We start from the raw sequence: 22,606 nt of genomic DNA on the forward strand, positions 1-22,606 counted from the left end.
ACCTTTTTCCATGACTACATATAACTAGCTTACTGCTTTCTCGGTACTCGAGTACTCACCACTGGCCGGGTTATTGACTCACGTCATCGTTATGATTTCAACAAATACTGACGTTCACTTCCTCTCCTCAAAGATATCTATCATAGCAATCAATTCACTCATTACTGCAGAGATACAGATGCCTCATAGCAACTAAGGATGACAGCTCTGTCATTCAGGGATTTCATCCTTTCCTTGTCTCAGCGAAACGGGATCTTGATCAACAGGTGGCACCAACTCATGCACAGTGGGGATCAACCAGTCTACGCAGCTTCGACAAGGCCTTGTGCAACAGCGATCTTGTAAAATGTGGGCGAGGAGCTAATCGTAGTATCGCCAGGAATGAGCACCGTCCTTTGAATACGCCGCGCTCTACCACGACGCCGCCGCTTGTCCGCAGGCGTGTATTATTGTATCGTACCGGCATACATCGAGCTCACTCCCGGAAAATCAGCCATTGATTACTTCAACTTGTGCTCACTTATGGTGATCAAATCCCAATCTCATCTAGCCTCACCACCTCAGCCCAAGTCAGAGCAAAACGAAATGTGATCGCGGTCAGGATATTCGGCATCGAACGATTACTTGCAGCGTGAACAGCCGTTTCTTGCGGAATTTCGGCATGTATCCTGAACCAGCCTCAGTCAGGCTTGGGTTGAAACCGAACATTGAAGAGATGACGTTCACAGGCGGGAGTCCAATGGCGCACTTGTGGGGGTGGAGACTCAGAAGTGTGCTTCTACCTAAACCAACTGCGGATGCACGGGTTGTGTGTATATTTCTACTCCTTCCTCATGATCATGGGGAACTTACTATCTCTGAATCCTGACAGGTCCATTTGAGAAGTAGAAGTAGCTTCCAAGATCCCAGAGTAGTAAGCGTTGCTTGCGATTCAAAATAATGCATATGCACTGACGAATGACCCGGACGTTCGTTCATAAGTTCGCCCCAACCAGATCTTTGGACAACCCATGGCGAATCTGTTTGCATTAAACGTTCTTCTGGGGCGACTTATGTCCTGCTACTATTGAGTCACTACCCAAAGAAAAATTGCTTCGAGTTTTATCTACTCCAGGCTCATCTGTTCTTCAGATACTAATACTTACCTATCATGACCTCTAAGTGGGTGGCAAGACCGGAGGGGGTAAATAATATTAAATTGTTTCGATCATGAAAGAGTACTGATTTGTGTACGTATCAAGGCATTTCTGTCGAAATATTCAACGCTAGGCAATGATTCATTGGACGGCTGACTTACCACCACGCCGCCCTTTCCACCGTTTCCCGTATAACAAACACTTCACTGAGTTGTGGTGTCATCGTTTCTATGCTCACCTGCTGGAGTAACCCCATCCGATTCAGGCTGACTGCCATTATTGCCCACTATCACATTCTCCCCTCCGGTGCCCTTCATTATTGGCACCCTTCCTACGCAGGCAATATGGATTAACCAGGCGGCACAGATGAACCAACTAACACCTATCACAGGTTTGTACACGCCGAACTCGGGTACTCTCTCTGGGCGGAAGCAATAATGCAAGCCGTTGAAAGCGTAAAGTACGCCCGTGGTGGCTAAAATCACAAGAACATCAGCGACCACTCTTTCGTTTTAGCATGAACAGCTCACCAAAACTGTAAGTCGCATATGGAACTGGTCAGTTTGACAAACGTTAAAGTATCCAATGCAGGACAATGCGTACAATGTTCTCCCCGCCTTGCCTAGTTTTCTGTAGCTTGGAACCGAGGCTTTGCTGGAGTGTACTTGCACTTTCGAATACCACTCGGAAATACTGCTTCCGGCCTGCTTTGGTGCCACCAGTCGAAGACAGCACCAATAGCATCCGACAAGGAACATGCATGCAAAAAAGACGGTCCTCGCCCCCAGCGTGTAGACAGCAACATAGGTGGCATATGGTTTCAGTACTGGAATGGTTGATCCAAGATAGATGAAAATGACTACAATGCTGGCGCGCAATTTCTAGATCATCGTAGTCAAGAAGAAATTAACAATTCACCAGATACTGTTGATGACATTAAAACTGTCAAGGAATAGTGGTCAGTTTCACGTCACAAATTTCTTTTCTACATCTGATTGCTTACAGAAAAAAGATACCAACGCCAATGGATATTAACACTTCCTTGACAGTCAACTTCTCAGTCAACGGTGGTGGAGGCTCGAGCGAGTTTGACATGATACTGTTCGATTGCACTGGTAAAGGTGAAAAATGGTGCTAAGATTGGGCTGAGTAACACACTTATATTCCACACAGGAGATACAGCCGTCAGGCGTTGGATAGCTTCCGCTGATGCTGATATGAACGCTATTCTGGTCATCAATGCTGCGGATCTCACGATGTCACATGTTCGTGTACAGCGCAGAATTCGTGAACAAGATACTACATATTCCAGTGATTGCAGTGACAGGCAGTGCCTCGTCTCGTCTGGCATAAATCAGAAGTCTATATCTTCACCTTGCTGTACTTCACGCCCAAGATGCAAGTCGCAGATCCAATTGCCACCACCATACTTCACCTGTATGTCCACTCTACTCAATGGGCTAACTCTAAGGCGAGCTAAATTTTCATGCATGTAGCCTCTGCACCGCGGCAACGCTTTGGTGGGTATCCTCCATGGAGAACTGCAACGATCTCTTGCGTGTAGCTTCTGACTTTGCGGACTCGATGTAGCATGGGGATTATTTTCCTGCACCTCGCTTATAGCGAGCCCAAGATTAAGTACTATGCATTCTATGCTGGAGCACACGCAATCGTGATTGGCGCTGTCAGGCTGCTCACCTCAAGAAGCATTTATCGCAATGCTCTTGCAAAGAAGAATGAAGCAACGAAACCCCAGTCGAGTGCGGAAACCGCGCACGAAACCACTGAGACGGAGAGCATTTGGGAAGATGGGAAGCCTCGGGGAGTTTCCGAGAATGCAGACTCGTTGGTCTGATTGATGCGCTGAACCTGTGCGAGTACCAAGCAGGTATCCCATATATTGTAATGCAAGACTCGATTTCTTAGAAGATATCCTGCCACTTGTCGATCTGAAGTTCTTTTGCATTGCACAATCAATACCGGTGTGGCTGAACTTCGAATCCAGATTGCAGCCAGAGAACTTGGAACCCATATACGTGATTAATAGGTATTCCGGTCGTCCAATGCCACACATGTACAGTACACCGGCTGAGATGAATGCAATGAGCAAAGCTTAGGGCACTAGATGAAGGCCGAGCTTCGCTAGCAGTAACCTTGTCCTACAAATACTGATATCGTGTACTATCATTTAGAGAATGGATCAAGGATTTACTAATTGCACGTCATCAGCGGTATCCTTTGGAAAGCAGCGAGCCACAACATTCAAGAAAAGCTGCGAAAAATCATTACCAGTAGTCGGAAGATGCTTGAGCACCGTGACATTCCTTTCCTTTGAGAGGTTTGTCCGACGAAGAGCCACCGCTAATTTTACATCATTTTAGTGAACTGAAAGCTTAGGCAATGCATGTTTAACAGTGGTCGTAACACAATCAACTCGCAAAGGTTGGTCAGATGAGATTGTGAGTACATTAAGAAATTGAGAGTAATGAACGATGATGACTTAAAGTGAATAAACAGTGGACAAGCTTGGTGGAATCAAAACCTACGGCGTATGGATGGTGTTTAAGTTCTCGGCATCAGGTTCTCGTTGAGTCATCTTCTCGAATGCCTGTAAGTTATGGATGATAGCCAGAAAACCTTCCGGGGAAAGGCTGAAGAGAGCTGAAGCCATTACGGGGCATGAAGTGAACTTCCGTTTCATGGACAGATTTTCGCATAAAAAAGAGGTTTCGGCGTAATGACAGGGTCTAGTTAAGATGGACCTCTGAGGATCTATACACCAGTAGGTTTCGAACCAACTCCAAGAGAAACAGATTTTGACTCTGTTGTGGTAGCCACTTGGCTAAGACTCATTAGATGGACCTCTGAGGAAACAATCCATGAATCAATGTCAAGGTGTGTCCCGATAGAAAAAGAGCCATCAATTGGCAGGTTTCGAATCTGCGCAGTCCAAGAGGAACAGATTTTGATTCTGTTGTGGAAACCACCTGGCTATAAGACCAACTTCCGTGGAAACCATTCATGAGTGAATCTTCAAGCCCAGTGAAAATCGACGAGAAAGAGGTAGATACGTAATGATATACGTCTAGAAAAATTGAGGCTGTCAAATTTATCGCTGCGTTTCGAGGTCTTTCGAAAAAACGGCACTTTTCGAGATGCAAAAAGATACAGATCGAGACTGTTTAGATAGACATTTACATACGGATTCTCGCTCGATTTGAATCAAAAATGTAATCGATACACAGCTAATGCAATCAAATCAGAATATCGAGGGGTATCGCTATTGTTTGGGGGGTATCGCTAGGTATCGCTATCACTGGGGTACCCACTGCGCGCTGCGCTGCCATCCCGCCATCCCGCCGCCTCGCCCGCCATCCCGATTCTCGACGCCTGCACACATCCATCGGGATCCCACCGCTAGTCATGGTGCTCATTCTCACTGTCCCTGCCTTGGAGTGTCAAAGAAGAGCCAATCTGTAGTAATAGAAGAACCAGTTAGTACAGTGGCCTATAGTACCAGCAGGCACGACGACACTCACCTGCGCTGCGGCCATTCGTTTGTATTCCTGGTGTAACACATTAGCGCGGGAAGGTGTTTGCGATGTAGCACATACCTCCTTGATACTGGCCGACAGATTGTTCCAGTAGAGTGCGAATGCACTAGCCGGTTCACGCTGGTGACCTTTTGCTTGCCAATCGAGTGCACACAGATTACTACAAGGACGGAAAAGATTAGAAAATGCTAGTAAGTAACATCAACTAAGACATACCGAGGTGTTACTTTCATGCCAATACGCATTGGTTTCACACTGGGTTGACGAGTTTTCTTAGTGGGCGCAGCTACAAGCAGCTCTCTCTTGACTGAGAGCGATGCTGCATCAGAGTCGGAGTTTGTTGGGGTCACCGTTAAGGATGGCGTAGGTATCGAGTCGTTGGAAGGTGCCGGTGAGTTGGTTTGGGCATTGGTTGAGGGCACCGGGGTCACTTTTGGGATAGGTCGAAGTCGAGGTTTCAAGAGAACGTGATCCCTAGATTAATATATCAGTACATAGACCAGTATCGAGACATAGGACTTACAGTGGATTTTTTATCTAGCGAGTGCAGTTGAAGTTAGTATTTAAAAATATCAGAGTCGGACTACGCACCTCCACATTAAGAGTCTCCGTTTGCTCGTTTGTTGAGGAGACGGACGGTACTAGAGCAGATTCGTCGATTTTGACAGGTGGTAACGAGATCTGAATGTCAGCATCCTCGAGTGAGTCGAGTCTCTGTTTCTTAGTTGGAGGTTCTTGAAGCACCGGGTCAATCATCGGATCGAGGTAGTCGCTGGAAGACTCGGGATCACTGGCAGATGTAGAGGTGGAAGGTAAAGTGTCGACAGAACTCTCGCGCAGCTCGCCGCCAGCAAGAGGGATGTCTTCGGACTTGATGCGTTTCGTGCCTCTCCTCTTGACATGGTAGTTATACCACTGAGAGTAGTTGTCTGTCATCAATTTCATGGATTTCCGGTTGTCAGCGCATAAACGAAGTTCAAGGAATTGTTTGCGTAGCGTGTGAGTGAGCCAACATAAAACTTGCAACGAGGCTTGACCGATTGAATCAGGCGCGAGACCTTGTGTCTCAAGTTGACGAAAGCTTGATAGCATAAGCTGTCGGATTGCCTTGGCACGCTGAGCAGAGACAGGATTCCCTTGCTCGTCTTGAAGGTAAGTACAAGACACGTAGTCCGCAGTAAAGACGGCATCCCATCTTGCCATGATGACCTACAAGGCCGGTCAAGAATGCCATCCCAGGGCCATCCGCAGTGACAACGAAGAGGAAGGGGTTTGAGCGGAACTCTTTTTGCTGCGCACCGTCCCAAATTGCAAGTCCTTCTGTTTGGATGGCGCATAAATGGTGGAGACCGGGGAATACAAATGAGTTGAGGTTTTTAGGCTTTTTCAGCCCAGGAATGATGCCACCAGGTAGTACATATTTCTTTTGATAGCGCGCATCTGGTGAATGGTCGAACAAGACCCAAATGTAAATCCAGCAATCCGAACGTTTGGATTCGTAAAGTTGAGCGCCGTCAATCGACAGCACGAGTACCGCATCTCTGTCCTTGATTTTGCCAGACTGGCATGCATCAAGGTATTGTTTGCCGTGCAAGACGTCTTCATAGACGTCAGGGATACCTTCAATGATCTTTAGCACATTAAGAACTCTCTGAGTGTGATGCGCACATACCTCCAGTCATTTTGAGCTCATCGAGAATGCTCTGTGTGCGCTCCTCACGCCATCGCATCTTCTCCGCGTGGTCAGGATGGCGCCAAAGGGCTTGCAATTGCGGTCCTATTGGAAAGGTGTCGAAGGTTTGACGAGCTACTTTCTGAGTAGCCGTAGTCTTCTTGGGATCCCATCGACCCTCTCCGCATCGAGGGCAACGAGCAAGGTCAGCATATGGCCCTGTGAATGCAAGGCACGTGTTAGGGCACATGTCGTGAACAATGGGGACCACGCCACTGAGTTCCGTGACTGCGTTCTTGATGCGATAGTGACTGTATATGTCATCTTCTGGGTGGCGTTCCATGGTGGCATCGCGGACAAGGTTGTAAGCGTTAACTGTGAGATTGGCAAAATAATACTTGAGCGATAAAATGAGGTCCGGGTCTGTACTGTCAGGTAGTTGATGAGGGGGATTGCGAAGCCTGGCAAGAGCCTCTTCAGGCAGGTGTGAATGGGGGTCATCCAAAGACGCTTTACGGAGCGCTGTGATAAATGACATGGCATCTTGGGCGTCCTCGAGCTGCGCCATGCGGTGTAACTCTTCTAGGTCTTCGTCAGTCCATCCCATTGATTGTATGGGATCATTAGCGCGCTCTTCGTCATGCTCAGGCTCTTCGTCATGCTGAGGCTCTTCGCCACGCTCAGGCTCTTCATCATGCTCATGCTCTTCGTCATGCTCACGCTCTTCGCCGACTTCTTCCTGGTGTTCCTCCTGTCGCTCGTATCCAAGGTCATCATTGTCGTTATCATGGCCTTGAAAATCTGAGTTCGATTGTGATCAGTCACGTTCAGACAGGAAAGGTCATGTTACCTTGCCCAAAGTCAGCACCTCCGAAGTCATGACCGGCCGCTGCATCAAATGTATCATCTTCTCCGTCGGCCATCCCATTATCTTCAACACGAGGCATATGACTAGATTCGGCGCTGCTGACTTTAATCTGAGGGTCTAGTTTAGTACTTCGGTGAGCGCTGCAATGTTCGGGGCTGGGCTACATACCGACGGACCAGATGTCTCCTCGGTACGTGATTTCTTGCTGCTACTGGATGGTTCGTCTGTCTCAGATGTACTTGGACGCTTGCTTGATGACGGTTCAGGCACTGCAAGAGGTTCGGATGCTACAAGAATCTGAGGTTTGGGTGGCATCAATGGGACAATAGAGGGAGGAAGGGCATTGTGTTTGGCAAGTCTGCCAGGCCGATGCTCGAAGTATGCAGTGCGTTTGACCTGCTTGGGTTTTCCGCAGTTCTTTCGGAGACATACATCGCAATCGCAGACATAAACAATGGCAGTGTCGTGTGGCCGGTATATACCAGCCTGGAGATTGTCCATGGTATGGTATGTGGTGACTTAGAGAAATTTCGATCTGTAAGTGCAAAGCGTGATTATGATATAAGATATGCACGACGTAAGCGTCGCAAATGCTAAGTTTGTCGAATGCACTGTGCAAATTACAACACCATTCTTGCATTTTTGACGTTAGCAAAGATTGTTTGCATTTTGCACAAAATTGAGCATTTCTCGTCTCGAATTTCTTAGATTTCTATTTACCTCATTATCTACTTCGACCTGTTTCGCCACATATCGGCCTGTTTCTTGTCGATTTTCATTGGGCTTCAAGAATCAAAGCGTGTTCTGATAGAAAGAAGAACCTTGTGCATCGGCAGGTTTCGAACCTGCACTGGAACAATTCTAGACATATTTAGATTCTGTTGTGTTAGCCACTTTGGTCAGGACGAAGTTACCCATCCTCCGAGGAAACCATCCATGAGCGAATTTTCGAGGCGTGTTCCGATAAATGTCGATCGGTAAGTTTTGAACTAAGAGGAACAGATTTTGAATCTGTTGTAATATGATGATCACTGCTATACTCGGGAGAGGTATAACAAACAAACAGCCGGAAGCGAGTCTAGCGTCCCGCGTGTTTTAATAGACCTCGTTCGATAAAGCCTCCCGTACTAGGTGAGCAAGAATTAAAGCTTAAAGGAATACTCAGTTTGAGATTGGCCATTTCTTACATGATTGACCTCCAAAGAAGAGTCGTCATCATTGGCGCCGGGTAAGTATCGCTTTTGATGTGATTCTACACCAACTGAATATCCGCTCGCAGTGTTGGCGGGTTGTCCCAAGCTATTGCTCTCAAAACTAAGCTCAGGTTTCACGATTTTACAGTGGGTTCATCCATGCAACGAGTGGTATGGTCGCTGAGTATTTCAATAGATATATGAAAAAGGGTCTGAAGTCGGTGGGGCGTGGAGGGTACGTTGTTGTGATGTGCGACAGGTTCTCCTGACAATTTTTTGCACAGGCCAACACATATCCTGTATGGGTAACGGCTATGGCAAACTGCAGAATATTGCTCACCTCAAAGCGTCTTCTAGGGATGCTCGTCGGATGTCCAAGTTCATTGGTACAGCTTATCATCAGACCTCTATCCACTCTGGAACAAATCGCATGGCCTTCAACCGGAAATTCAAGCCTACTGGATTAAGCTCGCGAAGAAATATAACCTATATTCACACATTGCGTTCAACACAAAAGTGTTATCTGCCGAGTGGGATGATGCCAAGCAACAGTACACCGTCGTCGCGGAAGACATATTTTCAGGCAAGCGAATGTCGAGTGTGGCTCACATCGTGATATCTGCCGTTGGTGTTTTGGAGGTTCCAAAGATTCCATACGAGATCCCTGGAGTTCGGAACTTTCAGGGGACTTCGTTTCACTCCGCACAGTGGCCAGGCTCAATAGATATGCAGAATAAGCGTGTTGCAGTGATTGGAAATGCCGCTTCCGGGTGAGTCGTACAATGACTTCTGCGCAAGTAATCGGTGGTGACATACAACAAGAGCACAGTTTGTGCCATCTATATCTGAAGACCCGTTCGTCGAAGTCGTTAACTTCATCCGCACTCCGACCTGGTTCAACACTCGAGTGAGATTCTTTGTACTGTGTTCGATGATTGAACAACTAAACAAAACATCTAAGCCACATATTCCGTACACGGACACCGAGAAGTGGATATTTGCCAACATCCCTTTGGCAATGAGACTGCACCGAGCTTGGATCATGTTCTGGGTCGGACCAGCTACATTGCAGGGTTTTAGTTTGCTAACGTTTATTGTAGTTCGATTTTCCCTCTATCGTGCGCCCGAGTGACAAAGCTCTCAAGAAACGACGCGAGGTGAGCAGGCTGCGAGAGTCTCGGGGCATTCGTTCCAATGCTTTTGTCAGGCGATGACGAAATACATTCTCGACAACGCACCGACTAGATACCATGATCGTATGATGCCCAATTATCGTACGTGTCTGGTCAAGGAATTTTCTTTGTGCTCACATGCTCCACAGCTCCAGGTTGTAAGCGGACCGGTTCGTCGGCGGTGGTTGAACCTGTGATATGTCCTTTCTCATTTCATTCCACGCAGTCGCAAACAGTGGTTTCCTGGATATTCTCCATCGGCCTAACTTGACACTGAACTTCGATGGAATTGCTAACATAGTGGAGAATGGCATCATCACTAACACTGGTATGTACAGGCTGTCAACGATCATCACTCTCCTCACATTAGTTTAGGTGAAATGTTACCATTTGATGTCATCATATACGCGACCGGATTCATCAGCGTAAGTGCTACTTACACAGATCTAATGTTTCACAAGATGCCAACTGCAGAAACAGGACCGATACCAAATGCACGTTCGAGGCTTGAATGGAGCTACTATCTAAGGCTATTATGATGCGCATGGTGGCCCTACCGCATACCTCGGGACTGCAGTTCCTGACATACCAAACTTTTACTTGTTAGCTGGTGAGTTCACAAAGGACATATTATTATCATCAATTTGTAGCCTGATGTACTAACCACAGGACCAAATACCGGAGTACCGGCATCAACGTTGTTCATGGAAGAAGTTCAAGTAAGTCCAGTGTACTTTTTGTGTGTTTCTACTCAAATTTGTCACAAGATTGGATATATCCTTCAACTCATAGAGCCGGTCCTCGGCGGTTCCGCTTCATCATTCACCGTCAAAGCTTCACCCACAGATGCATATAATGCCAAGGTTCAAGAACGACTGTCCCGCTCGGTGTCAGTGCAATGTTACTCCTGGGCACGCACAAACGGCACAGGCAAGGTATATAATCCTTTCCCTTGGGCTGTGACGCTTTGGTGGTGGTGGCTTCGCACACCGAATTGGGATCATTATGTGGCAGTCGGCGCCGAGAAATGGGCATGGGCAAGGCGAAAAAAGGCTGTTAAGAATATTCTGGGACGCACTGCAGTCTTGACGCTATTATGGTCATATATCAGCGGCTCTGCTCAGCGGATTTTGTACAACATGGTGGTGAGTCTATTATTGTTCTCGATGCCTATCAATTGAACATTCGATATTGATATCTTAAGGCAAACGACTACTAGTGATAGATGGACACGGGTGCAGAAGCTTCTGTTGCCGCCCTTCACTCGGTTGCACATTGTCGGGTTAAAACTGAAGATGAGTTAGAATTACAAAGGGGTTTCATACAATGGAAAAGAAAAACCGAACCTGGAACAAAGCAATATTAGCTTGTCGGAGAATTGGGTGGCTGAGCTGAGAAATATATATTTTTGCAAGTTTCTGCCCTAATTTCAAGACAAGACCATAGACTCTTCAAACACCACTGCTGTTCGAGCCAGGAAAGGAGGTGATGATTCCAGAAAGCATAGAATTTATGGTTGAGCGTGTCATCTCATAGATTTGGAGCACACGAGATGGATAGTCCAGTTTTGACAGGCATACTTGAGAGCATCAGAAGATAATCGAATTTTACTGTGCTTTGTGTGTGAAAGTCATAGAGACATTCATAACATGGATGATGTCTCTGTTTGGTGGAGATGTGTTGACAATGCAGAGGCAGAATGATGCTTGTGGCTTAACACTAGGAATGCTGGCAACATTAAGAAATCCAGCAAGGTTTTGAGCTGCTGGATAACTTGGAAGGATAGTGGTAAAGGCAATTCTGAAACGATGGTATACCTGTTAATTGGTTTCAATGTACTTGAGAATTCTTCCATAGTCACCCAGAAAGACACTGTGGGAGTGGATTGCCACACTTGGCCATGGGGCGTCTGCAGCCAGTTTCGTCCTCCCCAGGTTTGCAGCCAGTCTTGTGAGCTCATGGCCTATGCTCTCCAGGAATGCCCCCACATGACAGCATCCCAGACCAAGGCCAGCCTTTTTTGGGTCAGCAGCCACTTTCACTATGTGTGGGTCTGCAGCTGGTGATCTGGCACTTCTTGGGTCTCTGGCACCTATGATGACTATGACACGCTTTGCAATTCCAGCATTGAACTATTCTTGAAGTCATGCTTTCTGGAGTCTCTTGAGTCTTTCATCATCAAGTGAAGAGGATGGAGTGGGCTATTAACAGATCGTGTGTGTATGGGAGGCTGCAGTTTGAAGGGTTGGAAATGTAGTCATGAACAGATGAGTGATAGATATTCATGGGGAGACTGGTGTGGGTAGGAATATCCATAATAGATCGTAGCTGCCCTAGTATCATCTTGGTATCACAGTCCTGACCAGGGCCAAGAAGTTTCATAAGTTTCAAAAGTGGTAGAGGGTCTGTAAGTGCAGCAACAAAGGTATGCCCGCTTGGGATTGGCACATGTGGAGAGGATATGATCGTATAACTTGTACACCTCTGTTGCTGCTAGTAGCTTGCTCATCAGTTTGAGCATCAGCTGTAGCCAATTGTGGGGATCCTTATATCCATTGTCAACAACAAACTTCATCATCATAGATGCCATGATGAAACATCTGCCAGCTTGGCTCACCAGCTTTCCAAGATCATGCATCAATGGCTGGTGGAAATCAGGATGGCTCTTTGAAGGAATGCTGCAAGGAAGTACAGATGTCTTTGTCAATGTCTGTGCCATCTAATGAGATGATGTCACCCTCCCCAGAAGTTCTCACCAGTATCTCATGCACCAATGTGCACACCTCGTTGTTCTGAAAGACCTTGCCAATATGTGATCCCAAGCAACTCATGAACAAATGTGTGTCACAGGTAGATCAGGCTCACAAAGAGCCTGTGCAAGGGAAAGGATGAGATCGATAAGTTCCTGTTTGGATGTGCATTCATCAAGGGCATCAATGACAAATGACAAAGGCAGACACCCACACAATCTGGATTGGAGTTTCCAGAGAGGTTGAAGAAAGAAAGCTTCCATCAGGTCACAGATAGGTGTATCTGGATCTAGTAGAGCAGGATTGTCATGGATATGCACAAATCCTTCCAGATGCTTTGAAAATTGTTGACAAACTGGTAGACAAGTGTTGCAAAGAAATATCCAGCCATACAATGTTTGGTGTGCCTGCATGAGAAAAAGAATGTCCCTGCTAGCCACTTTTCAACATTCATCTCTTCTATCACTTTTAGAGCTTTCATCTTGTAAATGCAACAGCAGACTTTCCAACGCCAGCTATGCCATGCAGCCAAATGAGTTTGTGTCATCCAGGAATCCATGAATGTATTTGAGATCTACCCGAGTCCCTTGCAAACATTTCAGGTTGGGTAGATGTTCACGAGAGTTATATTGAGCACCCATGACAGTGACCTTGGACAGCTTCACCCAAATTCCTTCAAGAACTGTTATGAACTAGGATAATTGTAACAACAGCAGCTCAATAAGAGCAACAACTGATGTTATGATCAAGACCTTGCAAATACAAGGGTCATAAGACAAGGCAAAGAGTGTCTCTGACTTGAATATCGGTTCAGATGACTTGGGATTGGAGGTCCTAAGCGAAAGATGTTCCAGGTAAAACCTAGTAAGATCAAAGTGAAGTACTACTGAGTACATTGTTGACTATATATAGGGTTGTAGATGATTTAGGGCAGACATAAGTCAATGATGAGTCAGAGATAAGGAATGAGTCATCTAGCGACAGCAGTGGCAATCATGATGTAATACAGATGAGTCATGAATCAGAAATAAGTCTAGCGGTGGCAACATGTGGCTTGTGACGTAATACAAGGGGAAAGGAGAGGAAAATGAATAGGGGTGTACGTGACTGTAACAAGAATTGTCAAAGAGTTCAGAGAGCATGCAAGAGATAAGAGATGATACTGATTGTCACTCATTGATGAAGGTTGTAATATGTGAGGTGCAATGAACCAACTGAAAGTAGTAGCTGGATTCAAGGGTGTGGTTAGAAATAATCTGGGCGATAGTTATGAAGATTTGAATCAAAGCTTGTAAGTTGTGACAAAATTGGGTGGTGGAAGGATCCAGCTGTCGATTGATGGAAAGTGCAAAGCCATGTGATGGGATGGATGGATGGATGTTTTGCTATGGAAAGCTCACTCAGTGGATGGTTGTGGAATGCAATTGAAGGATGAGTAGGCACTTGCCGGGCCAGCTTCTTCGTGTGATATCACATTTGAGATGCTCGAAAGGTTCGTGCTAGTAACCTCGATGCTGAGTTTGCTGGATAGCAATTCGGAGCAAATGATGGACACAGAGTTTTGAGTTGCCTCGAGCTCGGACTGGGATGTGGACAGGAAGGACATGTTGAAATGGCCAGAAGAAGATTTGACTTTGCAGAACTTTGCAGCATACGTATTGACGAGGGGTCGACCCTGTCGCAGCAGCTGACTCGGAGGATGCCATGGGATTCCGGAATATGATCATTGATGGTCACGAATATTGAAATTTGAATCGATGATGGGATTATATTGACTCGATATCCAGTGCTCTTCCATCCGACAAGTACTTCTGATACCATCTGCGATTCTGCCATCCACTACGTACACTGGTAGAACACGACTCTGCAGCCTGCCAGGTTCTGCCGGTAAAACTACTTCAAAATAGTTCTGTCCAGTGGCAACACTAGCTCAGCCGACACTTCGCGCGATATGATTATTGATTCATACGCACATATGCAAGCCTTATCTAATCTCCGATTTTATTTGATGTGACTCTTGCATAACTACATATATAATCGACGCAAAGCAGCCTTCCTTGCCAGCGCCGAAGCTCAAGTCAACTCAGTACTCAATTTCGAGCGAGTCAACTTGGTTTGTTGACTCATCTCCCAATCTGTTTAACTATTAACGTTCAACCGAGCGCTTTCCTCTACTACTCCCAATTTTCTTGAATTATTTTTTGTTTATAACCCATGTCTACGGAGCCTGCAGTAGTCTCTGACGAGAAAAACCCTGGAGAGGGTACAGTAATGCATGAAGGAAGTGAAGATGAGAAGTTGCAAAATGCTCGCAAGCAGAGTATGTGTTTTTTTCTGTCATCTTTCTACAGATGGCTGATTGTCGACTCCGTGGATATCATAGTCGAGTTCTATTTTGCAGACTCGAACCTGCCGTTCGATAAGTGCGCATGATCATCATGCACCGCGTGCATGGCTGATATGATTCAGGTTCATGTGGAGCCTCCACACCGCAAATGCGGAACACTGGGTACCCATCAAAACTGTCTCTTCGTTTAAGCGCATGCGAGAGTATGTGTCGAACGGCCACGAGTGGATAGTGAAGGCCTTACGGACAAGCATGGAACTGGAAGTAGATGAAGCTGGTGAAAATGCGAGGCGTCGCACTGAGGTGCAACCACCGAAGGGTCAGTTTGAGAGAAGTATTTACGCGGTAAGCTAGATCATTGAGGTATCGACAAATTTGCTCATGCATGACACTACAGAAAGGGTTTGGCGACGAGACCTCCGATCTGCAGAAGAAATTGGAAGAGTTTTTCAACCAGTATGGAGAAACGAATGCTGTCAGGATGCGTCGTGTAGACGGGAACAAGCAGTTCAAGGCATGCTTCATAGACTCAGTCAAGAAAAACATACGTGCTCATATTTTTCATAGGGATCGGTCTTCGTCGAATTTGCAGAGATGAAATCCGCAGAAGCATTCCTAAGTGCTGATCCTAAACCATCTTGGGATGGCGCTGAGCTGCTGATCATGTCCAAGTATGATGTCTCTCTTCTCGAGTTTTTTTCTCTAATGGACTCTAGGGAGGCCTACTGCGATATGAAAATCAAAGAAAAGGGTCTTACTGGCAAAACCGCCGAGATGCGCAAGGACAGCATGGCAAGCCGGAAGGGATTCAATGCGTTCCAGGAGATGCAGGACGAGAAGAAGGGGAAAGGTCAAAAGGGTAAAGACAAGCCCAACCCCGAAGTCTGGCTCGAGATCATGGGGTCCAAGATTCGTGTGCAGGAGGAAGATGGAGGCAGCGTGAAGAGTGAAAATGTGCCATATATCAAAGGCGCAACAATGAAGTTCACTGGCTGTGGTGGTGATGCCAACTTTACAGAGATGAAGGTAATTTGGTGGCTTTCACTTCGTCTATCAAGGTTCTGACTTCCTGCACCAATAGACTCCTTTGAGAGAGCGTTTTGCTCGGGTACCATACATCCAATTCTCAAAGGGAGATGACTTTGGTCTCGTCGGATTCGACAAAGCCTTGACGGAAGATGAGATCGACTACGTGAAGACCAGCCTGAAGACTGTGAATTCCAATGAAGTCCAGTGGTCTATACCGGAAGGTAGTGTCACCCTCCCCGTATTGTATATGATCCGTGCCTTACTCCTGTTATCGTGTCGCAGAGGAAGAAGAGAAAAAATTCCAAATCGATCGTGCCAACTTTGCTGCGCGATCAGCTCTCTCGCGTTCTCAGGACCGAAAAGGTGGTGCATCACGCGGTGGACGAGGTCGGGGAGGTGGACGCGGGGGTCGGGGTGGCAGAGGAGGGGGCCGTGGTGGGAGAGGTGGTGGCCGTGGTGGAGGTCGCAGTGGCGAGAAAAGCCAGCCCGCCGCAACGTCTGAGGAACAGAGCGGAGAAAAGCGCAAACGGGCCATTGAGCCTGATGGTGGCCCTGATACTGGTGTTCGTGGTCAGGCCATCCCCACGATTGCACCATCAAAAAAAGCAAAAACGGATGCTGCATTATAGTAATATCTGGTAAGCTGTGTGTATTATGTGTGCAGTTGTACTTTTGGGCGTCTTGAAAGATAACGTATGTTATGACTTTCAGTACTCGTACTCAATATTATCATATTGTTACTGCAGAAAAGACAACGATACGGAGGAATCAGAACACAAACAGTTGATGCAAATAACAGTAGGAATGTCAGAAAAAAAGCCAAGGGTCCCAACTTCGCATAGGACATGTATTGTTGATCAAGGGAGTGATTAGATCGATAAGATACGGCGATAAAATACTAGGGCGCATGTCTTATTATAGTTAGGAAAGCTGTGTAAAAGCTGTGTGGCGCTCACTCAGCATGGCTGGCCTTAGAAGTTATAATAGGTTTCGCACTGCAGTCACTTCGGTTCCCTGTACTCTTCTCCAGACATAATACCTACGTTTACCACAACCCTTTCTTACTAGAAATATCAATCTGTGCGTCTAGTGGAAATGGATAACAGGCAAGCCCATTTTCCATTTGCTCCGACTCCATTGTTCTGAAGACTTCCCTACTCCAGGTCTCATCCTTCTCATGAACCTTGCGACATGGAAAAACAACAGTTCGCAGACTCGGAAAAAGTTGACGAACTGATCCCAGAATCGGAAGAGGAAGAAATTTTGAGTGCCAACGAAACCTCTCTTGAGATGCTTGTCGTCATCCTTAACTGGACACTGATCTCAGTGAGTTCACATCATCAGCAGTATCATTGCATCCTCTAACGATGCATGGTTTTCTTTCTCTCCAGGCAGTGATAACCGGGTCAATTTGGGGGTTAGCGTTCAATGCACCGCCACCAGGATCTCCCGATGCCCCTACGCACGAACCCCAAATGTCTTCACTGCGTTATACACTCTCACGTGGAGTCCTCCTCGTCGGTAGCTTGCTAAGTTTCTGCGTGGCACTCATCATCGGTTTGGGCAAGAACCTCATGCGTCAATACACGCTCACTCTGATATTGTCACCTTATGGCCCCCGTCGCCTCCCCAAGCATAGGGCTCAAAGTCTACGCGCGATTCCAACATCCGTGCCTACTTGGTTCATGCAGCTCCTGAAGACATTGCGATGTGTCTTTCCAGTTATTCAGTTTGTGATTACTATAATGCTGCTCGTACTCTACTGGTTCTTTTAGTGGCTCGCTCTTGCCTGTTATCCTTCTGCTCACCCAGTCTGGCATCAATACTTTGCATCGTCTCTTTTTTGTAATGGAGTTTGTGTTTACTTTCACCCTGGAGGCTTCAGGGAATGAAGTATGGAGGGTTTTGAGTACGATCGCTTTTTCTTCATGCGATTTTGTTTCACTGTGATCTAGTCGCAAAACGATTTTATTTTATTTTATGATGAGTTCCGAGGACTCTATCGTCGATCTTGATTGAACGATAAATTATGGTAGAAATCATAACGAATAAAGCTCGAGTCCAGAAGGATAAGGACCATTATTGTACACGAATACAATGTATGTACAAGAAAAATCATCGGGAATAGTACTCTCATTTTTCATGCAATGGAATACTCGATTCAAGATCGAGTGGTTGCCTCGAGCATAAATATCGACCCAACCAAACGATGAAAACTGACAAACCTATGTACCACTAGACTGTTGAAACGTTGAAGGCAATTATGCAATCGTATAGTATCGACATGATCAACTTGAGAATCGATCGAACCTAAATGTCCTTGACTTGTTCCTCAAGCCAGTTCCATAGCTCCGAAGCCTGCTGTGGATCCTGTGCTTCTGGGTGTGTGTTCCCAATGCGCGCCCAAGGAACAAGATACTGTCCAGGATATAAGTTCGAGTTCAGTCAAGAGAGAAGAGGACTAACCTTTCCATTAAGATTTGCTCCTTCTGCAGTGGTTCCAGCGTATAGCTGCGTGAGCGCGCCAAATGATACATCATGGAAAACCATGTTCTACAAATATCGAACGATCAGCTTCCGGAAGGTTCAATGATGTGATAACATACGCCTATCATTTTGCTAAAGGAGTCATAATAACGGCTGAGCTCCGTCTTGACACCACCAGGGTTGAGTGCTGTCGAGACTATACCCCGGTCGCCATATCGTCTAGCTACCTCAGCTGCAAATAAGACGTTGCCCTTTTCACACCGGAGTTCAGCAGAGGAGTTGACACAATGGGGACAAAACTTGCCATTTTGCTCTGGCCATAGAGCCCCATGGCACTCTTCTGTTTCCTGGCGGGGGAGTCCTTGAACGTGTTATAGTCCAGACTACCGAACCAGTGGGCGTTAGAAGACGTGTTCACAATGCGCGCAGCTCCGTCAGGTGACTGCGCAGCACCCGCTAGAAGAGCAGGCATAATAATTTTCGTGAAGTAGAAGTGACCAAGGACATTTGTGCCAAATTGCAAGTCATAACCGTCGTCCGTCAACATCTCCATAGGAGGAGTCATTACCCCACTGAGCGATGTGTGAGCTGACGATGAGACGACAAGTTAGGCAACACTTACGCGTTGTTGAATAGAACGTGCAGAACAGGTTCTCTCCTTGGGGAGGTGTCAGTTGTCTTGTTGCTTAACAGATGCAATGCAAGCGTACCGCAGAAACTCTTCTCCAGAAGCCTTGACGGACTTCAAGTTTGCCAAGTTGAGTTGCAAGAAACATGCTTCTTTTCCGGTGCTCTCCTTTAGGTCGCGAATAGTGTCTTCACCCTTGGTCTTGTCGCGACAAGCAATGTAAACCTTGGCGTTTTTTGTTAGGAGGACCTAACGATAAAAATGTCAGCATGAGGCAAATACGTCGATGGGAGACAAACTCTGGCAGTCTCTTTGCCTATCCCTGAATTAGCACCAGTAACAAGAACAACCTTTCCGGACATGTCTGGGACGTCAGACGCGAAAAACTGCGTCGACGGAGGAAAAGTCTCGCGAACGAACGCTGACCAGATATGACCCATGATGAATGATGAGAAGCGACTTCGAGTGGTGGCTTTAGAATTCAAGTGGAGCTTGAAGAAAATTGGCGAACTTCAACTGTGGGTGATCAAAGATGGTGACTGTAGTAAATGTTTGCGAGCCTTTTATACGTATGTTCAAGCCAAGTTCGAGCCGCGACTGTTCGCGTACGCGGCAATTAATTGATTGACTCCTATTAGAGTGGCGTGGAGTACCGTACGTAATATACTCACTGGGTCAGCCAATGCGTCATGCTCATTGTGTAATGGACCAAATCATCGACGGCAACGATGCCGAACCACCATCGACCGTGCGGCGATGGTCTGAAGGTGCAAAACATGGTCCTCGATTTACGAACTGTGGTCAACTTAGAACCTGCCAAAGGCTTAGTAGGCCACGTCAGCCAGCATTCGAAGGTTAACGTTCAAGGCTGACGCAAAGAGGATCACGAATCGCGGTCAATGCAACGACATCAATGTTACTAATTTACATAACAGACCCTTCCGCAGAACACAGCAATGCTTCCTTGTGGTGACTCGGCGGCGGGGTTACTTCATGACGCGCGTCGCGTAGAAATTCCTCAACATCAATGAGCAGCCGCAGCCTACCAGCCCTCTTGAACCCAAATCATATCTCGTCGTTATGATGGTGGTCGACCTCACCAGGAGAGATCATTTGCTGAACCTCCTAGCTCCTCCTCGTCGGACATTGTCTTCGCAAGGCAAACATCTATCATGCCTGCTCGCCGCAGATTGGTCTCTGTCGGATGCTGCACATCTTCCAGGACTTCATTGATAGAGGCTGAACGATGACCCAACCACAAGAGTTGTAGTACACCTATGTTCGGGATAGCAGCCTGAATGTCGTGCGATGCATCGGATGCTCTTATCATGTGTAGCGCCAGTCCCAGCATGATTACCGATGCGGATGTCGCGAAAGCCAACTAGAACCATATTCGATGAATAGTTATCGCATATATATCACGACGAGCTCACAGGAAGAAGGTTGATCTACAATATGCTTCATCAGTTAATCAAAAACAGCATCTGTGCAGTTCACTTACATTGAGGCGCAGGGCAATTAACTCCTCGTTGACATATGCCGTCCCATTGCCGAGCTCAATTCCTCCATTGGATGTGCCCAATTGACCCGCTAAGCATATGACACAGAATGAGCGAGAACAGGGCGGTGCTTGAAACAATGTATCCTTACCTATCCAGATAAGCTGTGCAGCTGCTTTCGCAATCGCAAATTCTAGTTGATCCGGTCTCAAAGTGAAATTGGAAATCGGACGAGCACCGTCATATAGGAATTGTGAATATTCATCGGTGAGATTCAATCCTACCAATGACATGATATACCTAGAAATCAAGCCGCATGTGAGACATTTAAGCAGTGCTGTCAAGGAAATTTTTTATCCTACTCGTCAGCAACAGAAAGTTCGGTGATTTGTGAAGGTGTACCGCCAAATACAATCCCACTGCTGCTGTCTGGGGTAGCCAAAGCACTGCCGATCTAAAATCAACGGTAAATCATTAAACTTTCATAGCCCCTCGAAATGGGGGCTGTATAACGCACCTGGGCTTGCCAACTAGTATTCGACCACTCAAATTGATTCATTTCCCATTGCATGGATGGCTGCGATATGGACGTGGAACTCAGTAGACTGTTGGTTTGCATGTCGACCACCCCATTTGTAGTGTTCGCTGATAGCGAACATTGCACGAAATAGACCTGGATGACGTATGGAGTGACAACGCCAGGGATAGCTGCAGAACGTATTAAGTTATCATATCTGTATTTCAAACAAGCATGAACCGTACCCCAAGTCATGTTTACGGCGACCTCATCTTGTACTGAAGGCTCAATCTCCAGTAATGTGGAGACCATAAGGTAGACACCATTGAGCTAGAGTCGATTTGTTACTCAGCTTCTATAGTCTGCATGAGCTATCTCAGAGAACGCTTACCTCCGTGACTTCATTGTAAGGATCTTATATTCCACCCATGGAACTATATGTATCTGGTCTGGCCCTTGTAGACATTTTCAGCATGATAAACATCACCACAATCACAACTACCGACAGAGAGTGCTTGCATTAAGCACGCGAGAAGAATCTGGCCCAAATGGAACGATCGCCGTGCTGGTATTCGCAGAGTATGTCACATTTGGAATCAATCCGCAATGCGATGTTACTGTCGTTGCGTTCACAGTTGCATTTCCTGCTATAGCGTTTGTTTTGAGGGTGTCGTAGAGTGTCGTGTTAGATAATCCTGCGGACGCCAGTCCCGTCAAATGACTGACAATTGGTAGGGATGAGGTAATGAGTCCCAGGTTCGCGAAAGAGCCGTACGATGAATCATCTAGCCATCCTAGTGTTGTTGGCACCGATGTCGTCATGGAAGTATTAAAGGTTTGAAATTGTAGGAGAGTGGAAGAGGTGACATGCAGTATGGTTATATTCGCAAGGTAGATTGCCACAGCAGAAGTCGTCCACCATGAGGCGGGGATGTCGGTTTGATGCCAGACGCTACTGAGTGCAGAGCCAAGGCCGGCCCATGCGCCAGAGATGTCATGAATAGCAGTTAGTCTCAGACGACGTACAAGTATCCTCGAAATCGCAAGCCGTTGGGTAAGGAAGAGTAGAATAGTCGTGTATATCTGGATCAGGTCTTATAGTTGGTGTATTATTAGGATAACAGTAGTAGACACGTACAGTATAAAACGCTTGCAATGAAGCACTCAGCACCACAGGCCAAAAATCATTGTATGTTGGTGTGAAGGAGAAAGTTACATTGTGTTCCCAGTGACGGGCAAAAAGATAACAAGGACGACGTGGATCATGACCAGCGTGTCATGCAGGATTAACATGCGCATGCGGAAAACAATCCATTGTGCGCATTTTTTGAAGCATTTTTCGAGCGGGCCTTCCAGTCCGCTGAGGGGGGGAATGTAGTTGTTGGCATGCAACAGGAGGCATTTAATCGACATGATACACAAGTCTTTGACATACCAAGTATCAGCGATGCAGGTGAATGTAGATGGACCGTGTAATAAGGTGGACCTGGTCAACTACCTGAACTCCAGTGGCCAGACCTTGATAGAAGGAAATTATTCATTCCTCGAATTTCCTTCTTCATAGGAGAAGGCTTCAACAGTGCATGCATCAACGTTTCAAACTTTCGAATGGGGGTGATGCGGTCGGGCTAACCCGTGTCGTAAAGATCCTAGTCGCCCATCAAATGCTAACGTACAATGAACCCGAGGATCGATGACACCTTTGTTCTATACTCGGTACCGTATTGTTTTACTACAAGGTCACGTAGGCTAAA

At 46.5% G+C, this 22,606-nt stretch overlaps 9 protein-coding genes across 9 annotated transcripts; 4 read left to right on the forward strand and 5 right to left on the reverse strand.

The window, feature by feature from the left end:
• Nucleotides 1-1,192: 1,192 nt before the first annotated feature.
• Nucleotides 1,193-2,303, reverse strand: BJ212DRAFT_732170 (uncharacterized protein). Its single transcript, XM_041343939.1, has 7 exons — nucleotides 2,140-2,303; nucleotides 2,055-2,078; nucleotides 1,740-2,003; nucleotides 1,667-1,671; nucleotides 1,517-1,611; nucleotides 1,298-1,467; nucleotides 1,193-1,247 (listed from the first exon to the last, which is right to left on the reverse strand). The coding sequence occupies exons 1-6, from the start codon at nucleotides 2,229-2,231 to the stop codon at nucleotides 1,453-1,455; spliced, it is 495 nt and encodes a 164-aa protein (XP_041188326.1). The 5' UTR covers nucleotides 2,232-2,303; the 3' UTR covers nucleotides 1,193-1,247; nucleotides 1,298-1,452.
• A 229-nt stretch (nucleotides 2,304-2,532) lies between these two features.
• BJ212DRAFT_1303321 (uncharacterized protein) lies at nucleotides 2,533-2,991 on the forward strand (the record flags this gene model as incomplete). Its single annotated transcript, XM_041333397.1, has 3 exons — nucleotides 2,533-2,573; nucleotides 2,633-2,656; nucleotides 2,727-2,991. 3 exons carry the CDS (start codon nucleotides 2,533-2,535, stop codon nucleotides 2,989-2,991), a joined length of 330 nt encoding a protein of 109 aa, XP_041188327.1.
• A 2,870-nt stretch (nucleotides 2,992-5,861) lies between these two features.
• On the reverse strand, nucleotides 5,862-6,074 carry BJ212DRAFT_1202391 (uncharacterized protein; the record flags this gene model as incomplete). Its single annotated transcript, XM_041329097.1, has 1 exon — nucleotides 5,862-6,074. A coding segment is annotated over one exon (213 nt), but the record flags the coding sequence as incomplete, so codon positions are not given.
• A 24-nt stretch (nucleotides 6,075-6,098) lies between these two features.
• On the reverse strand, nucleotides 6,099-6,612 carry BJ212DRAFT_1206955 (uncharacterized protein; the record flags this gene model as incomplete). The annotated part of the gene is made up of 2 exons (XM_041329163.1): nucleotides 6,099-6,310; nucleotides 6,363-6,612. Coding segments are annotated over 2 exons (462 nt in total), but the record flags the coding sequence as incomplete, so codon positions are not given.
• A 1,805-nt stretch (nucleotides 6,613-8,417) lies between these two features.
• On the forward strand, nucleotides 8,418-10,776 carry BJ212DRAFT_1449225 (uncharacterized protein; the record flags this gene model as incomplete). The annotated part of the gene is made up of 14 exons (XM_041338663.1): nucleotides 8,418-8,458; nucleotides 8,510-8,570; nucleotides 8,620-8,658; nucleotides 8,781-9,193; nucleotides 9,246-9,330; nucleotides 9,385-9,474; nucleotides 9,524-9,580; nucleotides 9,631-9,697; nucleotides 9,745-9,765; nucleotides 9,822-9,923; nucleotides 9,971-10,024; nucleotides 10,125-10,205; nucleotides 10,265-10,314; nucleotides 10,363-10,776. The coding sequence occupies 14 exons, from the start codon at nucleotides 8,418-8,420 to the stop codon at nucleotides 10,774-10,776; spliced, it is 1,575 nt and encodes a 524-aa protein (XP_041188330.1).
• Nucleotides 10,777-14,642: 3,866 nt separating this feature from the next.
• BJ212DRAFT_1386062 (uncharacterized protein) lies at nucleotides 14,643-16,672 on the forward strand. Its single transcript, XM_041336823.1, has 7 exons — nucleotides 14,643-14,768; nucleotides 14,815-15,037; nucleotides 15,090-15,206; nucleotides 15,260-15,363; nucleotides 15,409-15,718; nucleotides 15,774-15,942; nucleotides 16,004-16,672. The coding sequence occupies exons 1-7, from the start codon at nucleotides 14,668-14,670 to the stop codon at nucleotides 16,348-16,350; spliced, it is 1,371 nt and encodes a 456-aa protein (XP_041188331.1). The 5' UTR covers nucleotides 14,643-14,667; the 3' UTR covers nucleotides 16,351-16,672.
• Nucleotides 16,673-16,912: 240 nt separating this feature from the next.
• On the forward strand, nucleotides 16,913-17,496 carry BJ212DRAFT_1485444 (uncharacterized protein; the record flags this gene model as incomplete). Its single annotated transcript, XM_041340980.1, has 2 exons — nucleotides 16,913-17,047; nucleotides 17,113-17,496. The coding sequence occupies 2 exons, from the start codon at nucleotides 16,913-16,915 to the stop codon at nucleotides 17,494-17,496; spliced, it is 519 nt and encodes a 172-aa protein (XP_041188332.1).
• Nucleotides 17,497-18,031: 535 nt separating this feature from the next.
• BJ212DRAFT_1449227 (uncharacterized protein) lies at nucleotides 18,032-19,276 on the reverse strand (the record flags this gene model as incomplete). Its single annotated transcript, XM_041338664.1, has 7 exons — nucleotides 18,032-18,139; nucleotides 18,188-18,274; nucleotides 18,328-18,459; nucleotides 18,513-18,780; nucleotides 18,831-18,866; nucleotides 18,919-19,085; nucleotides 19,136-19,276. 7 exons carry the CDS (start codon nucleotides 19,274-19,276, stop codon nucleotides 18,032-18,034), a joined length of 939 nt encoding a protein of 312 aa, XP_041188333.1.
• Nucleotides 19,277-19,932: 656 nt separating this feature from the next.
• Nucleotides 19,933-21,674, reverse strand: BJ212DRAFT_1485446 (uncharacterized protein; the record flags this gene model as incomplete). Its single annotated transcript, XM_041340981.1, has 9 exons — nucleotides 19,933-20,217; nucleotides 20,270-20,284; nucleotides 20,338-20,426; nucleotides 20,487-20,635; nucleotides 20,698-20,789; nucleotides 20,853-21,043; nucleotides 21,098-21,182; nucleotides 21,244-21,266; nucleotides 21,359-21,674. The coding sequence occupies 9 exons, from the start codon at nucleotides 21,672-21,674 to the stop codon at nucleotides 19,933-19,935; spliced, it is 1,245 nt and encodes a 414-aa protein (XP_041188334.1).
• Nucleotides 21,675-22,606: the final 932 nt, after the last annotated feature.

Source organism: Suillus subaureus, assembly GCF_016647635.1.
Source record: "Suillus subaureus strain MN1 chromosome Unknown BJ212scaffold_41, whole genome shotgun sequence".
In the NCBI taxonomy this organism is placed as follows: domain Eukaryota; kingdom Fungi; phylum Basidiomycota; class Agaricomycetes; order Boletales; family Suillaceae; genus Suillus; species Suillus subaureus.

What these genes read in the sequence shown, in the direction of transcription:
- BJ212DRAFT_732170 (XM_041343939.1), bottom strand. Translation starts at nt 2,231, where the DNA reads ATGTCAAACTCGCTCGAGCCTCCACCACCGTTGACTGAGAAGTTGACT. An exon ending in GGCGTTGGTATCTTTTTTCT is followed by an intron (nt 2,079 to 2,139) that starts GTAAGCAATCAG and finishes ATTCCTTGACAG; the next exon opens with TTTTAATGTCATCAACAGTA. An exon ending in AATGTCATCAACAGTATCTG is followed by an intron (nt 2,004 to 2,054) that starts GTGAATTGTTAA and finishes ATTGCGCGCCAG; the next exon opens with CATTGTAGTCATTTTCATCT.
- BJ212DRAFT_1386062 (XM_041336823.1), top strand. Translation starts at nt 14,668, where the DNA reads ATGTGTTTTTTTCTGTCATCTTTCTACAGATGGCTGATTGTCGACTCC. An exon ending in TCGAACCTGCCGTTCGATAA is followed by an intron (nt 14,769 to 14,814) that starts GTGCGCATGATC and finishes GATATGATTCAG; the next exon opens with GTTCATGTGGAGCCTCCACA. An exon ending in GAGCTGCTGATCATGTCCAA is followed by an intron (nt 15,364 to 15,408) that starts GTATGATGTCTC and finishes AATGGACTCTAG; the next exon opens with GGAGGCCTACTGCGATATGA.